General features: G+C 36.7%; 2 protein-coding genes across 2 annotated transcripts in view; one reads left to right on the top strand and one right to left on the bottom strand.

Moving 5' to 3' along the window:
• The window catches only part of LOC120067089 (golgin candidate 4), a 37,930-nt gene extending 26,793 nt beyond the window's left edge, over positions 1 to 11,137 (top strand). Inside the window, exons 12-15 of the mRNA XM_039018486.1 lie at positions 7,964 to 8,166; positions 9,080 to 9,134; positions 10,213 to 10,398; positions 10,796 to 11,137. Of these exons, the coding sequence (XP_038874414.1) occupies positions 7,964 to 8,166; positions 9,080 to 9,134; positions 10,213 to 10,398; positions 10,796 to 11,137 (786 nt within the window). The remainder of the gene's footprint in view (positions 1 to 7,963; positions 8,167 to 9,079; positions 9,135 to 10,212; positions 10,399 to 10,795) is intronic.
• Positions 11,138 to 13,126: 1,989 nt separating this feature from the next.
• Positions 13,127 to 16,543, bottom strand: LOC120092853 (reticulon-like protein B2). Its single transcript, XM_039051082.1, has 5 exons — positions 16,089 to 16,543; positions 14,931 to 15,111; positions 14,192 to 14,333; positions 13,625 to 13,694; positions 13,127 to 13,546 (listed from the first exon to the last, which is right to left on the bottom strand). Exons 1-5 carry the CDS (start codon positions 16,288 to 16,290, stop codon positions 13,380 to 13,382), a joined length of 762 nt encoding a protein of 253 aa, XP_038907010.1. The 5' UTR covers positions 16,291 to 16,543; the 3' UTR covers positions 13,127 to 13,379.
• Positions 16,544 to 25,464: the final 8,921 nt, after the last annotated feature.

Raw genomic sequence — 25,464 nt, 5'->3', positions numbered from 1 at the left:
CATGCAAGAGGGGAAAGTTCCTATTTATAGAGTTTTACTGCAAATGGGAGTAAAAAGGGTATTAACCTAGAATATTACTTAATTATCCAATTAACCCCTATTTTTCTTACATCATTATGTAGCCTAAAGGAGATATAAGGAGAATTCTCTCCAAGAATCAAGATTGTAAATCTTTTATTAGAATGAATAATGTGTGCCATACAAGAGGGGAAAGTTCCTATTGATAAAGTTCTACTACAAATGGGGGTAAAAAGGGAATTGACCTAGAATATTACCTAATTATCCAATTAACCCCTATTCTTCTTACATCATTCTACCCCTCCAAAAAGCAAACTCGCCCTCGAGTTAAGCAGACAAGGAATGAAATAAACTTGCTCAACGAAGTATGGCCAAACCAACCTTTTACATTTTGAACAAAAATATTATGATCAAAGGTATAAATTTGAGACAAAAAATCTAATATTGCTACCAAAAGATGAACTTCTCCATCGGTCATAAACCCAAAAAAGATGTTTCTTTCGAGCTCATTCAAAACCGTATTCAAAGGACCAATCACTAAAATACCACCTTCCAGGAAAAATCGTTCAAGAATCATGTCTTCTTTATCATTCGTTTCAAGTTCTTTGGCAGTTTTGTGATCCATTTCCATCGCAATCAGCGTATCGTTGTTCTTGTTTGATTTTTGCTCGGTGTTTGATACTTCTTTTTCATCTTCTTCGTTGGATTTTTCTTCTTCATTTGAAACTATTTCCAAATCAACATCTTCACGTTCTTGTTTTTCTTCAATTTTATCTTCAAGATTTTCTAGTTGAAAATTTTCCAACCGTGATTCTTTTGTTTCTTCGTCGGTATATGAAATCAATCCGTTCTTGAACTCTTGAAAATGAATTGATAGTTGATCAATATGTTGAGTCATTTTCTCCAATGAACATTGGATTTCTTTTGTTGTTTTCTTTATTCCTTCGATGCTACAGGATCTAAGTAGCATATGTTGGATTTTTTATTGCCAATAATCAATATGTTGGATTCTTGAATATGTTTTAATCTCATGATGGGTATAGGACCCATCCTTTGATTCTCTTGAATCAACCTTTCTTGATAGTGTTTCATAACCAAAAGAGTAATTTTGAGTCTTGAACGTTTTTCTTGGGCTATAAAAATCCATTATGGATGATTCTTTAATTCATCTAACTCCCAATCTTTACGTTGATATCTTGAAAAATGGGTTTGATTGGACCTTTGGGCCGTTTTCCGATATTGTCGCCTTCTTATTCTGTCCCAAACTGCCCTTGATACATCATCGGAATCACCAGAATCACTAGAATCAAATTTCCAATGTGAATAATGATGGGTTCTTTGAGAAAATCGAGCATGGCCCAAATTAGTATGTTGAAATTCTTCTTTGGAATCACTTGAGTCAGAATTCTAGCACTCTTTTTTGAAATAAATTTGATTTTCTTGCTCATACCAATTGTTATATTTTTTGGGACGCCTTTTTGGTCGGTAATAGTCCATTCTTGCAAAATCTTGAAAAATCTTTGGTTTCTTCTTTCTTTCTTGGAATATCAAGGGCTCCCCCTAGCTAGATGTGTGTTGTTTGGCAATGAGCACAACTCACGAAGCTCCCTCTTGTGATCAACGTTACTAAGAGTTTTCTTCCACCAGCGACAATCAATCTTGGCCCAGATGGTCATTGTGGTACCAAATTGATGTAGCCTAAAGGAGATACAAGGAGAATTCTCTCCAAGAATCAAGATTGTAAATCTTTTATTAGAATAAATAATGTGTCATACAAGAGGGGAAAGTTCCTATTTATAGAGTTTTACTACAAATGGGGGTAAAAAGGGAATTAACCTAGAATATTACCTAATTATCCAATTAGCCCATATTCTTCTTACATCACTTTGTCCCACATTAGTTGGAATGGGATGACCAATTTGGTACTTAAGTGGCTTTGATACCATTGTTAGGTACTTAAGCACCTTGGAGAACCACATCCCAAAAGCTAGATATTGCTCCACATTAGTTAGAATAGGATGACCAATTTGGTACTTAAGTGGCTTGGCTCTCCCACCTCAATATCTAGCTTTTGGGATGTAGTTCTTCAAGGTGCTTAAGTACCTAACAATGGTATCAAAGCCAGTTGTTGATGTTCTAGAGTGGAACCGGTGGAAGCTTCTGACCGGTGTGGCCGAGTGAAGTACCGTTGGAGTAGCGGCAGGGACGTTGGTTTTCTGGAGATGAGGCATTGTTAGGAACCAAGGTAGTATCGGCTATGTTTGTCCCACATTAGTTAGAATGGGATGACCATTGTGGTACTTAAGTGGCTTGACTCTCTCACCTCCTTTTGGGATGTGGTTCTCTAAGGTGCTCAAGTACCTAACAGATTCTGTAAGGTCTTTCCTGCAAGTTGAATAACAGAACAAACAAACAGAACAAAGCAAAAGAAAAATAGAGACAAGAAGAAGGTGGATCGACAAGGCACTGCTATTCCTTGCTTTTATTTATGCACGATTTCTTCTACGATAACCCTTCCTTACAAGCATTCGACAGCCTCTCAATCCCTTCCCCAAAATAGAGCAAATATCTCCTCCAAAAGGACCTCCCCTACTTCCCCGAAAGAAGAAAATACAAACAAGGAAATTACCCCAGCACCTTAGAAAGAGCTGGGCACTTCTCTCCTACCTAAAAGGCTCCTCACTTTTAGCAAATTCCTTTTCCTGCCTCCTTTAGTACGACCTCTGCCTTTTTGTAACAAACTCATGGTCCCCTCCATCTTTTCTCCCACATTCTTTCCTTGGTCCTCATTGGTGGTTGTGACATTTCCCTTTTTACCCCTTCTTTTATAAGTGTATATTATTTGTGACCTTACAATACCCCCCTTCTCAAAATGAACCTTGTCCTCAAGGTTGAAATGAGGGAATTGCTGATTCAATACACGCACATCTTCCCAGGTCGCTTCATTCTCGGACATCCCCTTCCATTTGACCAGCCACTCGTGTGTTGCCATGTCTCCATTCCATCGTATCCACAGAACAGTCTCAGGTGCAGTTTGCAGCTCAAACTCTCCAGTCAACATAGGAGGGTGTTGTTGGATCTGTTGGCCTTGTCCGAGCTTCTTCTTGAGTTGAGAAATATGGAATACATTATGTATTTCAGCTTCTGGTGGCAAGCTTAACCCGTAGGCTACCTCTCCCACTCGATCAATTATTTTATAAGGGCCATAGAACCTCGGTGCTAGCTTTTTACTTCTTCTTTTAGCCAATGTCTTCTGTCGGTAAGGTCTCAGCTTCAAGTATACTTTTTCTCCCACCTCGAATTTCAATTCTCTCCTATGTTTGTCGGCTTGCTTTTACATTCTATTCTGGGCTATGGCCAAATTTTCTTTCAAGGCATTGATTGCTAAGTCCCTCTCTTGTAACTGTTGTTCCATGGTGTTATTGAATGTCTTCCTGTCCCCATAACTGATTAGGGGTGGTGGTGGTCTCCCATCAACGGCCTGGAAGGGGGTGGTTTTGATGGAGATATGAAAGGTTGTGTTGTACCATAATTCGGCTCAAGCTATCCATTTGTTCCATTTCTTCGGTTGTTCATTACAAAAACAATGCAAGTAAGTCTCCAAATATCGATTCACCCTCTCCGTTTGTCCGTCAGTTTGTGGATGGAATGATGTACTTCTTTTAAGTTTTGTTCCCATCGTTGGGAACATCTTCTTCCAAAAATTGCTCACGAAGATTTTATCTTGATCGGTCAAAATGGACACGGGCACTCCATAGTGTCTTACTACTTCCTGAATGAATATCTCTGCTACTTGCTTTGCTGAAAAAGGGTGTTTGAGAGGGGTGAAGTGAGCATACTTACTCAATCGGTCTACCACCACCATTATAGCATCATATCCTTCAGCTTTTGGTAACCCTTCCACAAAGTCCATGCTCCAATCTTCCAAAATCATGTATGGAATCGGGAGGGGTTGAAGTAAGCCTGCTGGTGTGAGGGTCTCAAACTTGTTCCTTTGGCATATTTCGCATCCCTCCACATATTTCTTTACATCAGTCTTCATTCCCTGCTAGTATAGCTCTTCACTCATTCTTTTGTACGTTCTCAAGAACCCCGAGTGTCCCCCTAACACCGAATCATGGAATGTATGCAGCAGTGAAGGGATTAAATTAGATGTTTTTGATAATACTAACCTGTCTTTGTAAGTTAAGCGGTCATGTTGCCATTTATATCTTGGCATTCCTTCTGGATCTTCCTTCAAAATGGTGATGATTTTCTGTAAATCCTCATCTTCCTCTACTTCTTTCAAAACAACTTCCATATCTATAATAGTAGGTGCTGATAGTGTACTCAATTCCCCTTGTTCTCTCACTTTTGACAAGGCATCTGCAACTTTGTTTTGTAACCCCGGTTGGTATAGGATCTCAAAATCATAACCAAGCAGTTTGGTTAACCACCGTTGAAACTGGGGTTGTACTTCTCGCTGTTCTATCAAGAATTTCAAAGCTTTCTGGTCTGAAATCACTGTGAACTTGCTTCCCAAGAGATAGTGTCTCCATTTTTCTACTGCTAGCACTACTGCCATTAGTTCTTTTTCATAAATCGACTTCCCTTGGGCCCTTGCTGATAATTTATGACTGAAGTAAGCTATAGGTTTCGAGTCTTGGGAAAGAACAACCCTTAAGCCGGTTCCTGATGCATCTGTTTCAATCACAAATCCTTTTGAGAAGTCTGGGAGAGCTAGGACGGGGGCTGTGACCATGGCTTGCTTCAGATTCATGAAGGCCTGATTGGCTTCTTCACTCCATTTAAATGCATTTTTCTGGAGAAGTTGGGTAAGAGGGGCTGCTATATTCCCATACCCTTGCACAAAGCGTCGATAGTAACCCGTGAGTCTCAAAAATCCTCTTAACTCAGACACATTCTGAGGTTGTGGCCACTCCTTCATAACTCTAACCTTCCCATCATCAACTTCTACTCCATTAGCTGATATCCAATCGCCCAAATATTGTATTCGCGCCTGACAAAAGGTGCATTTTTTTTTATTTGCATACAACTTGTGATCACGAAGCACATTGAAAACCACTCCCAAGTGTGTTTCATGTGTTGATAAGTCAGGGCTGTACACCAATATGTCATCAAAGAAAACAAGTACAAATTTACGTAGGAAATGACGAAAAACTTGGTTCATCAATGATTGAAAGGTGGCTGGTGCATTTGTGAGTCCAAACGGCATGACAAGAAATTCATAGTGGCCTTCATGCGTTCTGAAAGCTGTATTCTCAATATCCTTCTCATTCATCCTGATTTGGTGGTACCCTGACCTCAAATCTAACTTAGAGTAGACTGCTGACCCATGTAATTCATCCAACAGCTCTTCAATGACCGGTATAGGGAACTTGTCAGCCACTGTTGCTTGATTTAATTTCCTATAATCCACACAAAACCTCCATCCTCCATCTTTTTTCTTCACTAGTAGGACCGGGCTGGAATATGGGCTGTGACTTGGCCGAATGATCCCTGCTTTCAGCATTTCCTCCACCAACTTCTCAATTTCTTCCTTCTGCCAGTGGCCGTACTTATATGGTCTTACATTGATTGATTTTTTATCCGTGCTCGTCAAAATGCGATGGTCTACAACCCTTTTAGGTGGTAAAGCCCTTATCTCCTCAAATATGTCCTTATTTTCTTCAATTAGAGCTCTGATCATTAGTGGAAGTTCTTCTGCCTCTTCGAGTTCCTCTTTCCCTTCATTCTTTTCTTCACTGTCATACTCATAATTTTGAAACTCTACCAAGAAGCCCTGGTCATCCTCTTCCCATGACGTTGTGAGAGTCTTGAGGGAAACCTTTGCCTTGGTTAGGGAAGGATCACCCTTCAAAATGACTTGAGAATTCCCTGCCATAAATGACATAGTTAAGGATGACCAATGTACTCCCATGAATCCCGTTGTACATAACCAAGGCATCCCTAGAACCACGTCTATCTGTCCTAAATCAATCGTAAGAAAATCGGCCTTCACACTGAGGTTGGGTAGTTTAAGGTCAATCGCCTTGCAGATCCCTCCTCCTCTTATAGCATCCCCATTTCCAATGACTACAGAAAAGTTCTTATTCATTGGTATTTTCAGTTCGTTTACTAACCTTTTATGCACAAAGTTGTGTGTGGCTCCGCAGTCGATCAGCACTACTACCTCCTCCCCCTTCATTTTCCCTCTCAGCTTCATCGTCCCCCTGGCTGATAGGCCATATATCGATCTCAAAGCAATTTCGGCCGTTTCCTCTGTTTCTTCTTCTTTCGGCGGCTCCCCTTTTTCCTCCTGTTCCAGATTGAGTTCTTCGTTATCATTGGTGATGAATAACATCAGTTCCCAGTTCTCTTTCAGCTTGCACCGATGGCCTGGGCTGTATTTCTCATTACAACGAAAACACAGTCCCTTGTCCAGCCGTTCGCGAAACTCACTGTCCGACAGCCTTTTCATGGATGGCTCCTTCTTCACAAAGTTGCTCTTAACTGGTAGGGTAATCCTTTTAGTCCCTTGTGTCTCCACGCTCTTCCCGCTCTTCAGAGTCAAATTTTCTTTGCCTTGGGCTTCCTTCTTGCAAGGCCCAACAACTCCCAGGTCTGCTAATGTTATCTTCAGGGCTACATTGCGGTCACTCACTAGTTGGGCTTCATACATACATTCCTCCAGAGTGGTTGGTTTTCTGTTGATCACTTCTGCCCTCAAGGTTGGTTCCAGCCCATTTACAAATGCATCTCTGAGAACTTCTTCGGACAGGTCGGGTAGGGGTGCTGAATATGTGACAAATTTCTTCACGGGTATTTCCAGCCTCTTGTACTTGCTTTTATCGGATCCCCCTCCTCCATTGCTGGGGGTCGACTCTGATTCGTTAGCTTTCCCTTTCATTTTCATCCTCCTCCCATCAGAAGCGCTCGATTCCTCAGCTTTTCGAGCCGCATTGCTTTCTCTCATCTCCTCTGTCAACTTCTCGATGTTCTTGCATAAACTCAGCAGCATCTCTTTCATCTCCGATACTTCCTTCTCATTTTTTTCAAGCCTTTCTTCTACTTGTTTCTGAACCATCGCTCGTGTACGCCCCAGGATGAAGCAGGCTCTGATACCACTTGTAAGGTCTTCCTTCCTGCAAGTTGAATAACAGAACAAACAAACAGAACAAAGCAAAAGAAAAACAGAGACAAGAAGGTGGATCGATAAGGCACTGCTATTCCTTGTTTTTATTTATGCATGATTTCTTCTACGATAACCCTTCCTTACAAGCATTCGACAGCCTCTCAAACCCTTCCCCAAAATAGAGCAAATCTCTCCCCCAAAAGGACCTCCCCTGCTTCCCCGAAAGAAGAAAATACAAACAAGGAAATTACCCCAGCACCTTAGAGAGAGTTGAACACTTCTCTCCTACCTAAAAGCCTCCTCACTTTTAGCAAATTCCTTTTCCTGCCTCCTTAAGTACGACCCCCTGCCTTTTTGTAACAAACTCGTGGTCCCCTCCATCTTTTCTCCCACATTCTTTCCTTGGTCCTCATTGGTTGTTGTGACATTTCCCTTTTTACCCCTTCTTTTATAAGTGTATATTATTTGTGGCCTTGCAGATTCCTCGCCAGAATTTTTATTTTTTATTTTTATCTTTTTAATCTGAATTTTTAATCCTAATATAAACTAATAAAATGTTAATATACAGAAAGTGTATAATAGATAACTTTACAGATTTGGTCAGTTCTCACTTGTCAGACCTATCATTTTCGTACTCTTTTGAGTGTCTAGACTTTCAGAGTGATCATCTCACATCTGATTTTTAGAAGCTTACTTTTTTGAATTAAGGATTCACATTGTTTCCGTAGGTCCAATGAAATTTGATGATATTTGACCACTAATTGTCCAATGTTTGTCACTTTTCTCCTTCATTTTTCTCATTTTTACTTGATACTCTGTTTCATTACTCAGGATGCTAACAAAAGAGAAGATGCGTTAAAGAAGGAGAAGGAAGAATTTTTTTCAAAGCTTTCAATTTCTGAAAGAGCATTGGGAGAATGGAAAAGCAGAGTCAATAAACTTGAAGAAGATAATTCAAAGCTGCGCCGTGCTCTTGATCAGAGTATGACAAGGCTGAATAGGATGTCGGTGGATTCAGATTTCCTAGTTGACAGGTAAATCTTCATATATATTTGTTATTGGGAATTTACACCCCTACTCATCTCTCTCAGCCAATGACATTGCACTCGAATAGTCTACTTTTGGATACCTTTTGTTTTTGTTTTATTTTATTTTTTTAAAAAGACAATTTTTCATTGATATGTGATCTGTGTAAAGTTACTCTAGCCTTAACCATTGTTCCAATATACCTTTGCATCCCTGTTTCAAATGTTAGCCTTGTTGAAAAATTTGTTGCATCTTTTTAACTAAATGCTCCAAAGAGTTGAAATGATAGCTCTGGTCCTTTGTGATTTGAGAATTAGTTTCTTTTCATTAATTCAATGAAAAGTCGTGTTTCCTTTTCAAGAAAAGAAAAGAGAGCTATAGTCCACAAAAATTTTGCTTTTTACTCAAAATGAAGTACACAACAATTTTTGCAAATTACCATCTGTGGAGCAATTAGGAGGTGTCCAATCACAGCTGAAACTTTGCCGCTGAAGATTTGTATCAAAGAGAGTGGTCTTGTTAAAGGAACACTAGTAGTTAATGATGCAATCCTTTGAAAAGAAAACACCAAGATGGTTTTAAGGCATATCATATAGGTACTAATATATCAGCTGCATCAAGACCATGAAGACGAGGTATCCACAGGGTACTTGCCTTTTCAAATTGCGAAGGAGAGATCTGTTGTTAAGTTCCACAAAGACAAGCTACCGGCCATTGTTAGGTTGACTAGCCTTTATTGTCTCTTCAAATTGAAACTGGCCATCCCATTGTATCTACTCTTTTGAAGAGTTACGTACTTAATGAACCCCCTTTTCCCCACATCTGATTCTGGTATTGAAGCAACACCTTCAATTGTGTTGTTTCTGTGCAATTTGACCATGTGGAGTTGTAATACTGATGATTGTTGGGAGGTTTTGGCAGGCGTATTGTGATCAAATTACTGGTGACGTACTTCCAGAGAAACCATAGCAAAGAGGTATTTTTTTTTTTTGATCAACATATTTATTATATAAGCTTTGTGTTGTCCCCTGCATCGACTATGTCTGGAGACATGCGAACATTATACCAGTATGTTCTTTTAGAGTAGGCAACTCCGTTGGTTGGGATGATATTTGAATGGATCATGGTTTGACTAAAATCAAAATCGTAATTGAAATCATTGTTTTGGTACAGTTTTGCAAAGAATGGAGCTTTTAATGTAATTAATTCCCTTGATTTGTAAATTAAATGGTCGGGACCATCATTCCAAATAATTTGTATTAATACCTTTTTATGAAATAATTTAACTTTTAAGTACTGTAAACTTTTGGCAAATCAAATACATGAACGAGTTATTAAAGGTAAGATTTGAATTCGGTCATTTTTTTTATATAAAAGAAAACTATTTATTTTTAGTTTTTATAGAACTTTGGCTTGGATAAGAGTGTATAACAAAACAAAGAAATCATGGAAGTAGTGGTTATTAGGTTTAAGTTTTAAAAACCAAAACCAAATGGTTATCGAAGACTATTTTGTCCTTTTATTCTTATAAAATTACTCATCCTTCTTTTTTTACCCTCTAATTAGTAATGCTAAAAATTTCCTTTTAAAGGTTTGATTAATTAAGGGAAGAGCATAGTTTTACGGTTTCGTTGGTAGTTACTATGGCGGTGGCCCAAAAAGTGTTGTACAGTCCTAGCATTTTTTTCATTAACGGGGATTGAAGCAGAAAAAGTTGGCTGCTTCCGCTGCTTCCGTAGTGGATCTAGGTACAGCTCCATTTAACTAAAGCTATTAAGAACTTCCACCACATCAAGTGGTGAATCATCCTCAGTAGCCCTGTTGCTCTGAGAGACGCACTATGTAGAAGACGCAGCTTTATAATCATCTTCAGCCTTAGGAAAGGTTTTCCATGAAAAGAACTTTTCCTTTTTGGGGTATTTATTCTTCCAAACGCCATAACAAAATGCACACTGAGACTAGGAAGTACCCTATGTAGCTTTGCACTTGCATACCTGATCTTTTCCCCCCCTTAAAATTTTCATCCAATTAGTTCTTGTGCATTGCTTATGCAGGTTTTGGATCTTATGGTTCGTATGCTCGGATTTTCTGAAGATGACAAGCTGAGGATAGGAGCTGCTAAACAAGGTCCAAGCAAGGGTGTTGTACGTGGAGTTCTGGGCTTTCCCGGACGCCTGGTGGGTGGGATTTTGGGAGGAAGCACAGCGGAGAGCCCAGCTAATATGGCCTCTGATAATCAGGTGTGTCACTCCTAACAAGACAAATATATTTGAAACTTTTGGGTAAAATTGGGATTTTGGGTAGGGTTTGTTTCTTTCCTCATTACTTTTGGGAAATCTTATTTTGGCCCCTGAGTTTTCAAATTTATTGTAGTTTTGAAGTTCAAAAACATATTTGTCACCGTAACATATTTTGGTTCATATTATCATTCTATCATCAATTCCTGATCCCATTTTATTATTATTATTATTATTTTTCGAGTATTTTCAAGACTATTATCATCTTGAAACAGAATGAACCTATCATACTAGAATTTGAACCTTTTATTTATATGGTTATGGGATCTCTACTAAGTGGTACCATTTTATCTTTGTTAAAAAAGTAAGTCTGTGTTCTAAGCTTCGATTTTCCTTTCAGTCATTTGCAGATTTATGGGTTGACTTTCTTCTCAAGGAGAATGAAGAAAGAGAGAAGAGAGAAGCCGAGGAAAGCCTCAAGCTTCGGGAAGAATCGCAACTTAGCAGTTCAAATGTTGCCAGTCCTGGTTCGCAGTTACTTGATCCCAGAACGAAAACAATTGATTCACCATCTGATTCCTCAAGAACAGGTTTTCCTTCCCATCTTCAATCGACTCACCTTCCCTTTGGTAGTGATTTCCGTCTTTCAAGACACCACTCTGATTCTGAGTTCTCAACAGTTCCTCTCACATCATCATCATCTGAGAACATTTATAGTTCAAGACCGCTTCCAAAATACTGAGATTTTCTTCATCGTTTTGTAATTAATAGAAAACTACAGATTATTGTTTGTTAATGACGATAAAGCCCTGTAATGTTCAATTAATTCTTTTACTGGAGTGGTTAGTGTTCGGTCAACCTGGTGTAATTGTTTGACGAGCTATAAGTTTCACAGCTTCATGTTTTTGACATCTTAAAATTTGATTTGTTGTGTAAAGAATCAAATAAATGGGACGTCTTGGTTCATATTATTGCTGCATCATCTACAAAATCAGAAGATTCTAGAGCACAGTTCTTATGCTAATTGCAAGTTTCATAAGCATCCCTCGACGTAAATCCTGAGTTCCATTTTTCGGAGTTGGCAGTTCCCTGGAAAATTTTATATGAAATTCTGGTTGACTATGCTGAGTTCCATTTTTGGATCGACATTGACACATTTTTTTGGGTCAATGGGCCAAGAAAAACATGTACGTCCAAAACTCATGAAGTATAGTTAGTTACTTCCAACTTGATCTTCTGAAAGGCAAGTTTGGTAAAATAAAGTTGCGTACGAAATTCTAGTCGACTATGCTTGGAAGTTCAAGTGCACTTTTTTTTGGAAGATAAAATCAAATTGGGATCTCTAAAGTTTCAGAAGCTACATTTTAAATCCTTAGATTAGAAAATAGTTCTAAATGATCTATAAATTAATTTAATCGTTAATTGACTAACAAAAATTTGATGTTAGCATGAGATGACAAATTCAACAAAAATTTGATGTTAGCATGTTGAGATGATAAATTCTAAATGAAGTGGAGAACATTCTGAACTTTATAGTATTTTTTAGATTACATACTCTTTTTAAATTGCTTTTTAGTTTTTTTGTTCTTTCCTTTCTCCTCCCTTTCTCTTCATCGACTCCCACCCTCTTTCTTCTCATCTTTTTCATCCTCTCTTATTTCTCTCTCTTTTTTATTCCAAGTTTCTTCCCAACTATCCAATCAAAATCCCCCAATCGCCCCCAAATCTCCACTTTCACTGCCATTAATGACATTTCTTCAAACCCCACCTACCCAAATTGAGTTGATTTTGCTATATTTCGTGAACCCATCTGAGTTTTTTCCATCTATAAGTAACCTTTATCACTTGCGCTTCATTCAATTTTCAATGCCATCTTAGGTACCTTTGTGGGCACTAAAATACGTAAGCATTTTCATGAAAAAAATATTATTTACTTCAAAGGAACTTACAGAACTTCAAAGGTTAATCAACGGATAAAATTTATAAGGTTTTGAATTGGTATAATCCTTTTGTTATATACATTTTATGTTGTTTAGTCCGTTGAATGGTTAAAGAGTTTAAGATATCATCAGGTGATTACCTCAACCGAAAATACTTAATNTTATATATATATATATATATATATATATTTGAGTTTTGATTTCGGCTACCTTGCGGCTGTGTACAGGGGTGAGTTTTGGAGTGGTGATGACAACAGCAAGTATTGCTAGAGAAGAACAGAGGAAAACAGAGAAGAAAAAAAAAGAAACTAGGAGAGGCAAAAAGAAATTATTGGGACTAGGGGAGGAAAAAAGAAATTATTGGGACTAGTACTAATTAAAAATGAGTTGATTGAATTAAATTAAGGGTGTTTTTTAACAAAAATTCAAATTGATTGGATTGTCAATCCAAAGAATCTAAATATCCAACCCTTATAAAATTTAAATGTTAAATATCAAATATCTAAGATATTTATTAGAAACTTTAAATAAAAACAAATATCATAAAAACAAAACTAATCCAATTGGATAAATGTTAATTGGATAATTCATATTGTTCGAACACCCCTAATCGAAAGACTAAAAAAATAATTAAAGGGCACACAATCTAACAAATAATAAAACTACCCCTCATTGTTGGACAAATTAAACTAAATATGTAAGTTTTGAAAACTTTCGCAAATCAAATAGACACAAACATCATTGGATGGTACCTTTCGTCACATACAAGTCTTCATCATCCATCATAATGATCAACACAAACAACCACATTATTCATAACACTGTAAAAATCCATGTACCAAATGAAATTTCCAAAAAAAAAAAAAAAAAGAAAAAAAAAAAAGAAAAGAAAAAACCTTCGACTAAGAGTTTGCTATGTACAACCACATATAAAGCTGGTTTGAACTTCAAATCAAAACATTTACACAAATCAGCAAGCAAAAAGAGGCAACTTTCTTTCACTTGACAGAATTATATGAGAATCTACCTTTTCCTCCCTTTCTTTCAATCCTTCTTGTCTCTTAACTGTCCTTTGGAAAATTTACTTGCAACTTTCTCGTTAAAAATCGCACACTTCTTTTTACTCTCGGCCACGATCTTTTCAGCAAATGAGTCTATTTTACCCTTGTACTTCTCGTAAAAGACCGGTACCATGTGCAGCAATACGACAACTGAAAGAAGAAGAAACTATTTAGGAATGTTGAAATGGTAAGGGAGTTTTGGAGGAGGGTGAGTGGTGAAAGTATTACCTATATAAAACAAGGTCAAAAAATTGCACCAATTTCCCACAACTGATAACACCCACAAGCCAACTACCACCTGACATTGTAAAAAAGTCATTCAGCTAAAAATCCAATGAACTTTAAAGCAGAAAACCTCAAAAATATTTTAAAAAAAAAAAAAGAAATGAAAGACTTTGACAAGTTCGACAACAGAGTGAACTACCTGTCAAATCACAAAGATAGATTCAGACTAGGATGCAGCCAAAAGCCAAATAAATTCAAATCCCACAAACATAGAACCATAAAAGAAAAATCACAAGTTTGGCATATTGCAGCCATTTTTAATCTTATAAATAAATATGATCCCCTAGATAGTTAATTTAAGAGTTAGATTATGTTTGATTTCTGTGACTTTATTATTAGTACCAACAGAAGTTGTAATGAATATTAAAACAAATTTAGAAGTATGATGCTTCATTTGTTAGATCAAGAAATAACAAAACAAGACCATACATCAACGTAAGTAGGCATAACTCAAAAAGTTTGTAGTATTGAAAGCCAGGTGCATTGGGCAGTTTTTTAAGCAGCACTTACAGCAAAAAACTTCTTCACATCTCTCCCGGATGCAATATCGCGCAACATCGCAATGGCCCTATTGATCTCAATCCTTGCTGCAGAAACTACATGCAGCAACGGCTCCTCCTTAATACGAACTTCAGGAAGATGAGGTGGGCTCCTGTTCATGCATCAAAGTTTTTTATAAGAGGTTCAAGCATAAAATTTAGCTCATGATAATAGATCACTAAGCTGCCATGAATTTAATGTTGTATAAGGCTTCTAAAATTATACCTGAAGTCGGGTAGATACAATTTTCACCAATTTTTTCACTGAATCACCACCAAGTTACAATGTACAAGATCAACTAGTTCATTCATAAAATTTCAAGAAATGTCCAATAAGTCTAGAACTTATGGAACATTTGTCTAATATTGAGAATTTGGAGAACCTATTAGACCAAACTCATTCTAGTTTTGAGGTAGAGTTATTTTGAAGTTTTTAGGTCTAATCGAGTAAATTCTTTATTTCTTTCCCTCTTCATAAAAATATATAAAATTGAATATAGATCATCTTCTAATATCTTTTAAAAATAAAATTTTACAAAAAAGAACTATAAATATAGTAAGTGGACTTGGGAATAAAAATTGGAGGTTTGGCCAACAAGAGTGTAGCTCAATGGCATAGTGCTTAGCCTCGAGGTTTGAGATTCGATTCCCCCATCCCACACTTTAATTAATGGGAGGTTTGTAGAGAGATTTGAGGTAGTGAAACTTACTTGTAGATAAAAAAATGGGCATTGGACCAAAGGAACAAGAGAGCAACAACCAATATCAAGGCATAACATAAAATAGGAAGCAAATGATATTCAAGCACTTCGAAAAACGCCCAAATTATCGTTGCTCCGCCAAGAACTGCAACCGAGGCTTTCTTGTCCCGCCATAACAACACGTCCGCAGCTGCCCAAGACAAAATCATAACAATGCCGATGTTAATATGCACGACTTCATCATTACCAAATGGCGCCTCAAATATTTGTTGGTTCAAAAAGCTTAAGCAGCGCTTTTTTGACCATCTCACTTCAAGGCTCAATTTAAGCTTATGAGCTTTTGAATTTGACAACGAATTCAAATGTTACCATACGGAAGATTGAAAAATATTGTGAATTTAAAGAGAGAAAAAGAACGTCGTAACAAAAAGACATGCTTTCGAGACATTTGTGCTATATGTGCAAATCCAAATCGGGCATTTGGTGTAGAGCATAAACCTCAAAGAAATGAAGAAAGACCATTTGAGAACAAGAAAACGACATCCAGGTTAAATTTTATCTCGATGAAACAATACTTTTGAGGAAAAGTTTGTTCGATAAATTGAAATAAAATGCCCATTTAACCTCAATTTTTAATGAATGCCCATTTTAACGTCAATCAGTTTATTTTCACTGAAGGCCCATTTTAACCTCAATTTTAACCGAATGTCCACATTTTCTGTCTCTAGGGTTATTGACTATTAATTAATTTATTCTAAAAAATCAAAAGAACTAGGGTTATCAACAGAACTATAACTAATTTCCATTATTTTTAATCACTATCAAAATTACTTTTAAAAATTTATGATGCCTATTAATTAGATAAAAAATTTTAAAAAATTATTATGGATTAAGTTTCACTATTTTTTATCACTATCAAATAAATTTTAAATTCATCAAAAACTTTAGGTAAAAAAATAAGTTTGGAATTAGTGTACACGAAATTGAAACAAAACTCGTATATGAAGGGTAAATTTGTAATTTTCAAAAACTTAAAAAGACTGAACTAAAATAAAATTCAAAAGTTTAGGATTAAAAGGATATTTCAGAAAAAATGGGACAAAAAGATATCTTTTCCCAAAAAACCAAAATTTTGGAAGGGAGAAAGAAATAGAGAGAGATGAATACGTTTTCCGGCGCCAAGAACACGATGAACAGATTGCTTTTTCCCCAGCATTTCAGATCCCTCCGCCGCCGCCTCCTCAGTCGGCAACGGCGGAGAGGCGTCCACTTCGTCGGAATTGGAGGACGGGAGAGAAGGAAGGGGTTCAGTAATCTTATCCGCGATTTCCACCGTCTTCGGTTCTGCGGTTTCAGAAGGTTCTGCCATCGTCAATGTCAAACGGTAGTGCTTTGGAAAGTAAAAAAATAATCGAAGAAATTTGGAAGAGAATAGGAAATTTTTTATATGCGTGAACGAGGTGGAAGGATTTTTGAAAGTACGTGGCAACGGCAGAGTGTCGAATTACGACGGCTGTTTTCGCCGGAGACCATCCACGTGGGGATAAAGCTTCGAGGACACCTACCAACTCAAATTCAATGGATTATCACCTTTTGGTTTCATTTTTGTTATTATTATTAATTTGAAGAAGTGGATCCAAAAATCAGCGAAGATAAATTTAATATTATATTAATGATCTCTTGAATCATTATCTCTAATATTATCCTAAATTATCAATCGACCCAACTCTGCATTTAAAAGTGAGAACTTGAACAATAATTTTAGAAAAATAAATTTAGGTATAATTGATTTTGTAAAAATTCTTTTAAACAATCATATTATTTAATTCCAAATTATTGTGTTTGGTTCTAAAAGTGAATTTAGAATTACACAATTATTTAAAATTATATTTTCTATTTGAGAAATTATTAGTTAACTTAATAATTATGATAAATATCTATTTCTACTTATTTTATTGTTAAATTCGTATTTGCATTGTTGATATAAGATGAATGTTTGTAGTAGATATTGAAATAAAATTCAAAAAATATATAATTATTTGTTTTATTAATAATTTCACAATGCATGTCATTTTTTATTTCAATATTTAAAATTAAAAAAATGATTTCACAAATAGCTAACCAATAATATTTTAACAAAAACTGAATTAGATAACTCTTTTGGGATGGATTCCTTGTCAATCACTTAATAAAAAGCACCTATCAACTAGGGGTGTTAAAAAAGCCCCTCAAAAAAATAGATCAACCCAATCAAACCCGTGCGGGTTGGGTTGAGTTATTAACTCCATTGGGTTGGGTTGAGTTCAAAATAAATGAAAATTTTACGGTTGATTCATGGATTCGCCTAAAGTAATCCAAACAATCTAAACTTATTATGAACTTTAAAATTTATATCTTTTTACTTATGATACAATTAGATATACATATATTCATTTTTGTTTTATTTATAGATTAGTTTTTTGATAATTTATTCTCCAACTACTCCTAAAAATAATTTTTTTTAGCATTTTAGAAAGAGATTTTACATTATATAAATTGAAATTGAGTTATTAATCTTAATTCAATAAATCAAATTTTACATATTAACATTTTACTTCCTTTTAGAACAAGAATTAAAATAAATAACCCGAGTAACTCGAACCAACCCAACCCAACCTAAATGTTTCATGGTTATGTTGAGTTGAGTTTATTTTTTTATGAGGGTTGTTTAGGTCAAAGAAATTTACAATCTAATTAATTGAGTCAGGTCTAAAAAATCTTCCAATGCAACTCAACTCAACCCAACCCACAAACACAGCTTATCAACTAATTCCTCCAAAATCAATTTTAGCACCTACCAAACACCATCATTTTAAGAAAAAGTGATTTTGGCCGGAGAAAAAGTGATTTTGGCCGGAGAAAAAGTGATTTTGACCATCTTGAAATCAATCTTAAACCTACCCTAAGCTAATGGGTGAAGACAACTTTAATATTATATCACTAACAATACATTTTTGGTTTTTTAGGTTTTGCATTTAGTTTCCCTTTTATTTCAAGTTTCAAAATGTTACACGGTTGAATCTTAAATTTTGAATTTGATTTCAATTTAGTCGTCTTTAGATTTCAAAATGCAACTACAATAAAATTGGACTACTCTGACGAAAAAAGCATCAGAAAAAGCACAAAAAATATAAAAAAAGAGCTATTTTCAATACCATTTTTGTCGTCAGTAAAGGCCTCAAGAGAGCCGTGTAGTAGGGGTGTTCAAAAAACCTGATGACTTGAAAAAAACCAATCAATCCAACCCAACCCATGTGGTTTGGGTTGAGTTGGGTTCAAATAAATAAAAATTTTATGGGTTGGGTTGGTTCATAGGTTCACCTAAAATAACTCAAACCAGCTCAAATCAATCCGAACTTATTGTTAACTTTAATATATATAACTTATGATACAATTATACATACATATATTTATTTAAATTTTATTTTTTTGGATAATTTATTCTCCAATAACTCCTAAAAATAGTTTTTTAGCACGTTGGTAAAAAAAACATTATATAAATTAAAATTATATTTTAATCTTAATTCAATATATGAAAATAATTAAATCAAATTTTTTTGTATTAACTTCTTACTTCTTTTTAGAACATAAATTTAAATAAATTAATCCAATTAATCCGAACCAACCCAACCCGAATATTTCATGATTAGGTTGGGTTGGGTTCATTTTTTAATAAGGATTATTTGGATCGAAGAAATTAACAATCAAAATAATTGAATTGGGTCTAAAAAATCCTTTAACCCAACCCAACCATGAACATTCCTATCGTGTATGGAGAAGCACTCCCAATACCAAAATGTGGAAACATTGGAAAAGCTAGCTTTCTCCACTTACGCGCCAAGAAGCTAGCATTCGGAGAGGTAGGATCTACCAACGCCTAACCATAGTTATTTCGCATTGGCCGATGCCACCTCTGTTGACGCCAACTCCGAAGGTCCAAAAATCCCTATCTTCTCAAATTCGATTGATGACTATAGATTTGATTAAATTGATTAGAGAAAAAATATCTTTCAAGAAAATCATTTTTATTAAAATTCTTTTGATAAAAGCGGTTTAAAATATACTTTAAAATATTTCAAAATCTATTTTGAATGGCTATCAAACACTTTCATTGTTTTCAAAACGATTTATTTTCAAAATTAAATACTTGAAATGTTAATTCAAATATACCCTATATAACATGGGATATGGTTTTTTAGAATAATTTATTCAATTTATTTCTAATTTATCGTAGAACTCCTTTTTTTTTTCCCTTCTCGTTGTAACCTGTTAATACTTAAGATTTTAATGCAAAACTAATAGATTTGATTTTGTTCCAATATAATTGATTTCGAACTACAACCAACATAAAAGAAGACTATAAATATACTTCTGTTCATAAAGTTAATTAAAAATACTTAAGATTTTAATGCAAAACTAATAGATTTAATTTTGTTCCAATATAATTGATTTCAAACTACAACCGACATAAAGAAGACTATAAACATACTTCTGTTCATAAAGTTAATTAAAATAAAAGTAAAATTACATGATGAAAACAAATTAGGAAGAGCATCCAAAATTTGCTCGTACACATGCATCTTAGATCCATATGAGCAATGTGCCTTGCACATGCATATATCTCAAAATGGAAAAATTGGAGGAATATTATAAGTTTTAGAAATAATTAGTGAAATATTATAATTTAAAATAATTAGAGAAATATGGTAGTCTTGGATATTTGACTTCTACGATTTTTTTTTTAAATTTTAATTGATGTATGTCGAGTGTTGGAAACTCGACCTGCCTTTGTCGATTGTTCAAAACTCGACCAATAATGGCCAAGTGTTGAACACTCTACCCCCCTTCTTTTATGTTATTCATTTTCCTTCCCTAAACAAAGTACCCTATGCAAATTTACCATTTTATTTCTTATGCTAAAGGCAACTGGTCATGCAAGGTTGTAGTGGTGTTAGGCACTTATTGTTTTAGGACTTCTATAAATATGGCGTCTGAGGGACCTTAGCGCTCACAAATCACTCGTGCAAATCAAGCAAAACCAGTGTAGAAGTGTTGAGAGGTGATCCTAAGCTGCCATTTTATTTGGAGATGTGAGGAGTAAGGAATTCACGTTGGAAAGAAGGAAGGTCAACTGGTCGCATAGGGCAGGCGCCCATCGCATATGCCATCATCTGGCGAATGATGCAGCGTGCGCGCGCTCCATCACAAGCTGCACACTCTCGTTGAGGCAGGCACCTAGCAGAGCGCATGCTGCATGGCTAACCGCATGCCATGTTGCACGCATGCAACGCTGTCTAGCCCCCTATAAACCCCAAACCCTATTTTCTCTACTTGAATAAGATAATTAGCATGTTATTCAAGATTAACACTAAGTTATTCATATGTTTGTAGGGAAAAACTTGAAGAAAAAAAGAAGGAAAAAGTGTTCTAAGTGTTGAACAAAATGGTCCTCGAGTAGCAAGACAAATGAGGTATTTTTGTAAGAAAAATTTTGGCTAAGTGTGGAATGTAAAATAGCCTTGCGTTGAAGGTTGTTGAAGTGTGCGACAACCATACTTCTAAGAGGTTAGTAGAGCACTTGAGGGGAATGTAGCATGGAGAAAAATAACTAAGTGTTAGCCGGAAAGCTTGCCTTGCGTTAATGATAGCATGCAATGATCAAGGCCTTGAGAGGTTAATGAACTAGGTGGTGCGTGCAGCAAGGCAAGGCCTTGGGCGATGGGCATGAGAAGGCGATGACATGATGATAGGCGATTGTGGAAATCAAAGGTGTAGCCATGCATTGAGTATGGGAATGCACCAACCAAGCTCATCTTGCAGTTAGTAGGCGTTAAGGTGTGCGACATGGTGCAAGGATGCGCAAATAAGGCCTTGAAGGCCTGAGGCGTTGGGAGGCTGATGAAACACGAACATACGCAACGAAATAAGGATCAATTATACTCTAATTGCCTCTAATTAAAAAGAAATTAGCATGCAAATAGAGAAAAAAACAGTAAACTAAAAAGAGATAGTGTACAACCTTTGTGGCTCTCGAAAAATACTTTTTCTCGCTGAATCTCGACCCAAACTCTACTGGATCACCACTAGAGTTTTTCTGCTATTCTTTGGACTCAGAATCGGGTTGTGGGACCCGGTGAATGATGGAATGAAAAGGAAGAATGTTAATGTGAGAAAAATGGAGTTTTTGGTGAGAACTTGGAAACCAAAAAATAGAAAATTCAGCAAGAAGAAGAAGACTTTATTTTTTTTTAAAAACAACTTCCTTTTATAAAACAATTACATGCATCTAATACATGTAAAAGCTCACAAAAAATCAACACCTCACAAAGCACTAAACCAAAATGGGCTATGTATCATTCTATAATGTTTACACACAGTCCACTTAAGTTAGTGAGATTATCCAACAAAAATGTTGGATAATACCACTAACTCTAGTCAAGGGCAAAAAGGTCTTTTTTCATTTGGTCAAAGTCAAACTTTGACTTTTCCCTTGCGAAAAAATCAACCTTTTGACTTTTTACAGTTTTGACTCTCTTGACTAATTTTGACTTCCCGAACATGAATCCGCATTCATATTTTCAAAATTCAAATCATATTTGAATATAGAGCGCCATACAAAAAACCAATAGCGATATCACATATACTTGTCGATTTTAATCCCTTTTCCTAATTCGAACAATTGAAATTAATCCAACATACTATTCTAAGTTTAATTCATTTGAGCTAGTAGAGGGACCTAATGGACCTACAGATCATAGGCTCCAAAAATCTGAGATTAACCGGTAAAACTCTTTAACCTAATTAATCAACATTTGTTAACGAACGGGTCATTCCACAAAAGTCCCGTAGTTGCACTGTCACACCCGCTCCCTAACCTTAGCCCAAGACTTGGAAGAGAGCATGAAGACATACTAGTACCATTCTATAACAATATTTTAATTTAAAATTTCCCCTTTTATCTATTAAAAGCCTTAGTATGTTTACAATAACCATCTAAAATTTCATACATGTAGCTAAATTTTCCTATACTCTTCTATTACATGATCTGAGCCGTGCCCTGAGAAATTACCAAGTCCTGATGTTTTGGTGGTTGTAGACTCCTCTCAGAACGCTCCGCTTTGCAACCTGGGGGGGGGAGGAAGAAAAAAATTTGGAAAGCGTGAGCTAATAAGCCCAGTGAGTGGTACCTTTTAAAATAACAACAGCTTTAAATATAAAATATATTTTTGGGAAGTCAATCACATAATCACCATTTCATTATAAATTTATGCATGATCACGTGTAATCCTATTCAATCATTATCCTCCAATCACATGCTATACTTGGCATGCATATATTAACAATCATAACAACTTTTCATGGAAACCTTCTTATGTCCCACTTTCCCGCCAATATGCACATCGACTATTTTTCCCGCTAGCTATGCTTAGGTAACTTGACTATATTTCCCGTCAGTCGTCACCGACTATCATTTCCTGCCAACATAAGCCGACTATCAATATCATGGCAAGTAACATAACATTATAACCATGCATCTTGTACTTACTTATGCATTTATTGATATAGCAATGCATAAATCTTAATAACCACTCACCGTAAGCAAGGTTTTCTACTGAAACTACTTTGAGAGTATCTTCCTGAGATTTCCTCCATATCAATGAAAATTCCTCAATTAATACTTGTGATATCAATAAATAATCCTAAAATAGCCAAAATACCTTTATATAATAAAAGTACCAGCTTACCCCACTCCAAACTCAGCCAAAATCTTAAAATCAGCCCCTTTAGAGGTTATTTTAACTGTTTGAGCCCTGTCTCTTATACACATCTAGATGTGTATAAGAGACAGGCTTTAAATACAAAATATATTTTTGGGAAGTCAATCACATAATCACAATTTCATTATAAATTTATGCATGATCACGTGTAATCCTATTCAATCATTATCCTCCAATCACATGCTATACTTGGCATGTTCACATCATGCATATATTAACAATCATAACAACTTTTCATGGAAACGTTCCTATATCCTGCTTTCCCGCCAATGTGCACATCGACTATTTTTTCCGCTAGCTATGCTTAGGTAACTTGACTATATTTCCCGCTGGTTGTCACAGACTATCATTTCCCGTTGATCGAAGTCGACTATATTTTCCCGCCAAGTACCACTTTTTAAGCATGCTAACTATGTATTTCGAATATAATCTTAGTTTCCATAGAAATTACACAGACAATATCATGGCAAGTAACATAACATTCTAATCATGCATCTTGTACTTACCTATGCATTTATTCATATAGCAATGCATAAATCTTAACAACCACTCACCGTAAGCAAGGTTTTCTATTGAAACTACTTTGAGAGTATCTTCCTGGGATTTCCTCCATATTAATGAAAATTCCTCAATTAATACTTGTGATATCAATAAATAATGCTAAAATAGCCAAAATACCTTTATATAGTAAAAGTACCAACTTACTCCATTCCAAACTCAGCCAAAATCTTAAAATCAACCCCTTTAGAGGTTATTTTAACCGTGTGAGTGTAAGGAGTCTGGCAGGCAGCTGGGGTGTTCGGCCGTGTGCAGAGTGTGCGTGCTGCGTTGCACGGTAGGTTGCTGCGTTGGGCTGACGTGCGTGGTCGATGCGTTGGTGCGAGGCGCGCTGCTTTGCAATGGATGGACGCAATGTTGCAAGGCGTAAGACGCGTGCTGTGTGATGGATGTGTTGGCTGGCTGGGCGTATGCGTCCGGGCTAGTTTCAAATTTTCATCAACGTAACTTCAGCTCCTTCGGACCCTAATTATTTTGGCAGCCTCAATACTCAAACTTAACACTCTAAATAAGCTCTCAATACTGAGATTTTGGTGATAGTATGAATGAATTGTTCTCACCTAACTCTTCTATTTATAGCCATCCCAAGCTCACCCCCTTGTGACAACTCAACTCATATTTGTCCCTTTTTAAGGCTGCCAACACTTAGCCTATTCCAGCAAAGCCTTGATTTGTTCTCACCTTAATTTGCCAGCCAAAATTCTCATTTTGCATGCAATCTCCTTCATCCACCTCCTGCTTAGGGTGATAAGACCACTTTTGCATGCAACCTTCTTCTTCCACCTCCTACTTAGAGTGATAGGATTGCTTTGTATGAACCTCCTTTCGCCACCTCATTCACTTAATACTTAAAAATGTTTATCTATATAATTTGTTAGGCTTATGGACACATCTCTTAAATATTGCCATCTCCTCTTGGGATCTTTTTCCCATCGATCAGCCTTCCTTTTGTCCATAACGCATAGCAAGCCAACTCACTACCATCGCAATCCGACTTAGCCATCACATGAGCCAGCCATCACAAACACATAGGGTGGCCACTCATCCTCGACGCATGGCTCACTAGGTATGATCGCACAGCTTGTTCGGTATGGGCGCATGGAGCTTGGCATAGGCACTGGCGACCGACGCATGGGTGTGCTGCATAGTCGCTGGCCATTGCTCTCAAGGCTTTTCGACCGCATGGGCGCTCGACAAGGCGTTTCGATGCACGACCGCTCGGCAATGCGCTTCAACGCATAGGCTGGGCATTCGGCTTGGCTCTTCGACGCATAGGCTGGGCGCTTGGTGTAACGGTCATGCTTGTCTAGGGCCTGTTGCCCATGGCCGCATGCCCAATCGCAACCCCCGTCTAGCCATATTTCATGTCCTGTATTGTATTAGTTTAGTTAGCTTTGCTTTCTTACATTTTCATGTAAGGTGACCACTGCGCCCTTTTGCATATTGCAAGGGCGCCAGTTGGCTTTTTGTCAGAATGCACTATATGGGAATAAGACTACCATCACTTCCTCATACCCGGATAAGTACTCTATAAAGCGGTTGTTGTTGCTTAATTGCTTTCTAGTCTACTAACAATTCTTCTTTTCTTTATTCACACTCACAAATCTTCTACGAAAACCTTTGTTTCTAAACCCGTTTTCTTAAAACCGTTTCCCTGAAAACGGGGTGGAGGTTGCAATAGCACTCGGTGTAATGTTCGCCATCGACAGTCTGGTAATCGAGTGGCTGGCTTGCTGTGAGCCGGGAACAAGTGCCGCACAATCGCTAAGAGAAGCTTGCCGAAAAGAGCGATTGTGACATTTTGGTATCAGAGCCAAGTTGGCTTATAGAAGGAAGATCAGTGATCATGCGGCGAGAAGAACCTGAACAAGTCCCATGTGGACAGATTGGTAGAAGATGAAGAGCAAATGCTCACCTAGAGAGGTCCCAGATAATGTTCGTTTCTTTGGAGACTTCGCTACAAGAAAGTTGCCGAGAAAGCCGATGGAATTGATGCCGGTGGTAGGCCGCCTAAGACGGAATTACCCGTTCAGAGAATTGATGGTGAGGGTAGAGAAACCCTCGAGACCATAACAGTACGGTTTTTCCATCACTTTTGAACGACTGTTTTGTTTGTTTGATAAGGCTCCTCGTTGTCTCTGTTTGCCACATAGAGAGCGTCGAAGAGC

The sequence above is a fragment of the Benincasa hispida genome, chromosome 12, assembly GCF_009727055.1.
Source record: "Benincasa hispida cultivar B227 chromosome 12, ASM972705v1, whole genome shotgun sequence".
Taxonomy (NCBI): domain Eukaryota; kingdom Viridiplantae; phylum Streptophyta; class Magnoliopsida; order Cucurbitales; family Cucurbitaceae; genus Benincasa; species Benincasa hispida.
This window is presented reverse-complemented; position numbering and strand designations above follow the sequence as displayed.

Coding starts and splice junctions, on each gene's coding strand:
- LOC120092853 (XM_039051082.1), bottom strand. CDS start 16,290: ATGGCAGAACCTTCTGAAACCGCAGAACCGAAGACGGTGGAAATCGCG. Junction 15,112..16,088: donor TGTTCTTGGCGCCGGAAAAC/GTATTCATCTCT, acceptor TGTCTTGGGCAG/CTGCGGACGTGTTGTTATGG. Junction 13,695..14,191: donor ATGTGAAGAAGTTTTTTGCT/GTAAGTGCTGCT, acceptor TTACAATGTCAG/GTGGTAGTTGGCTTGTGGGT.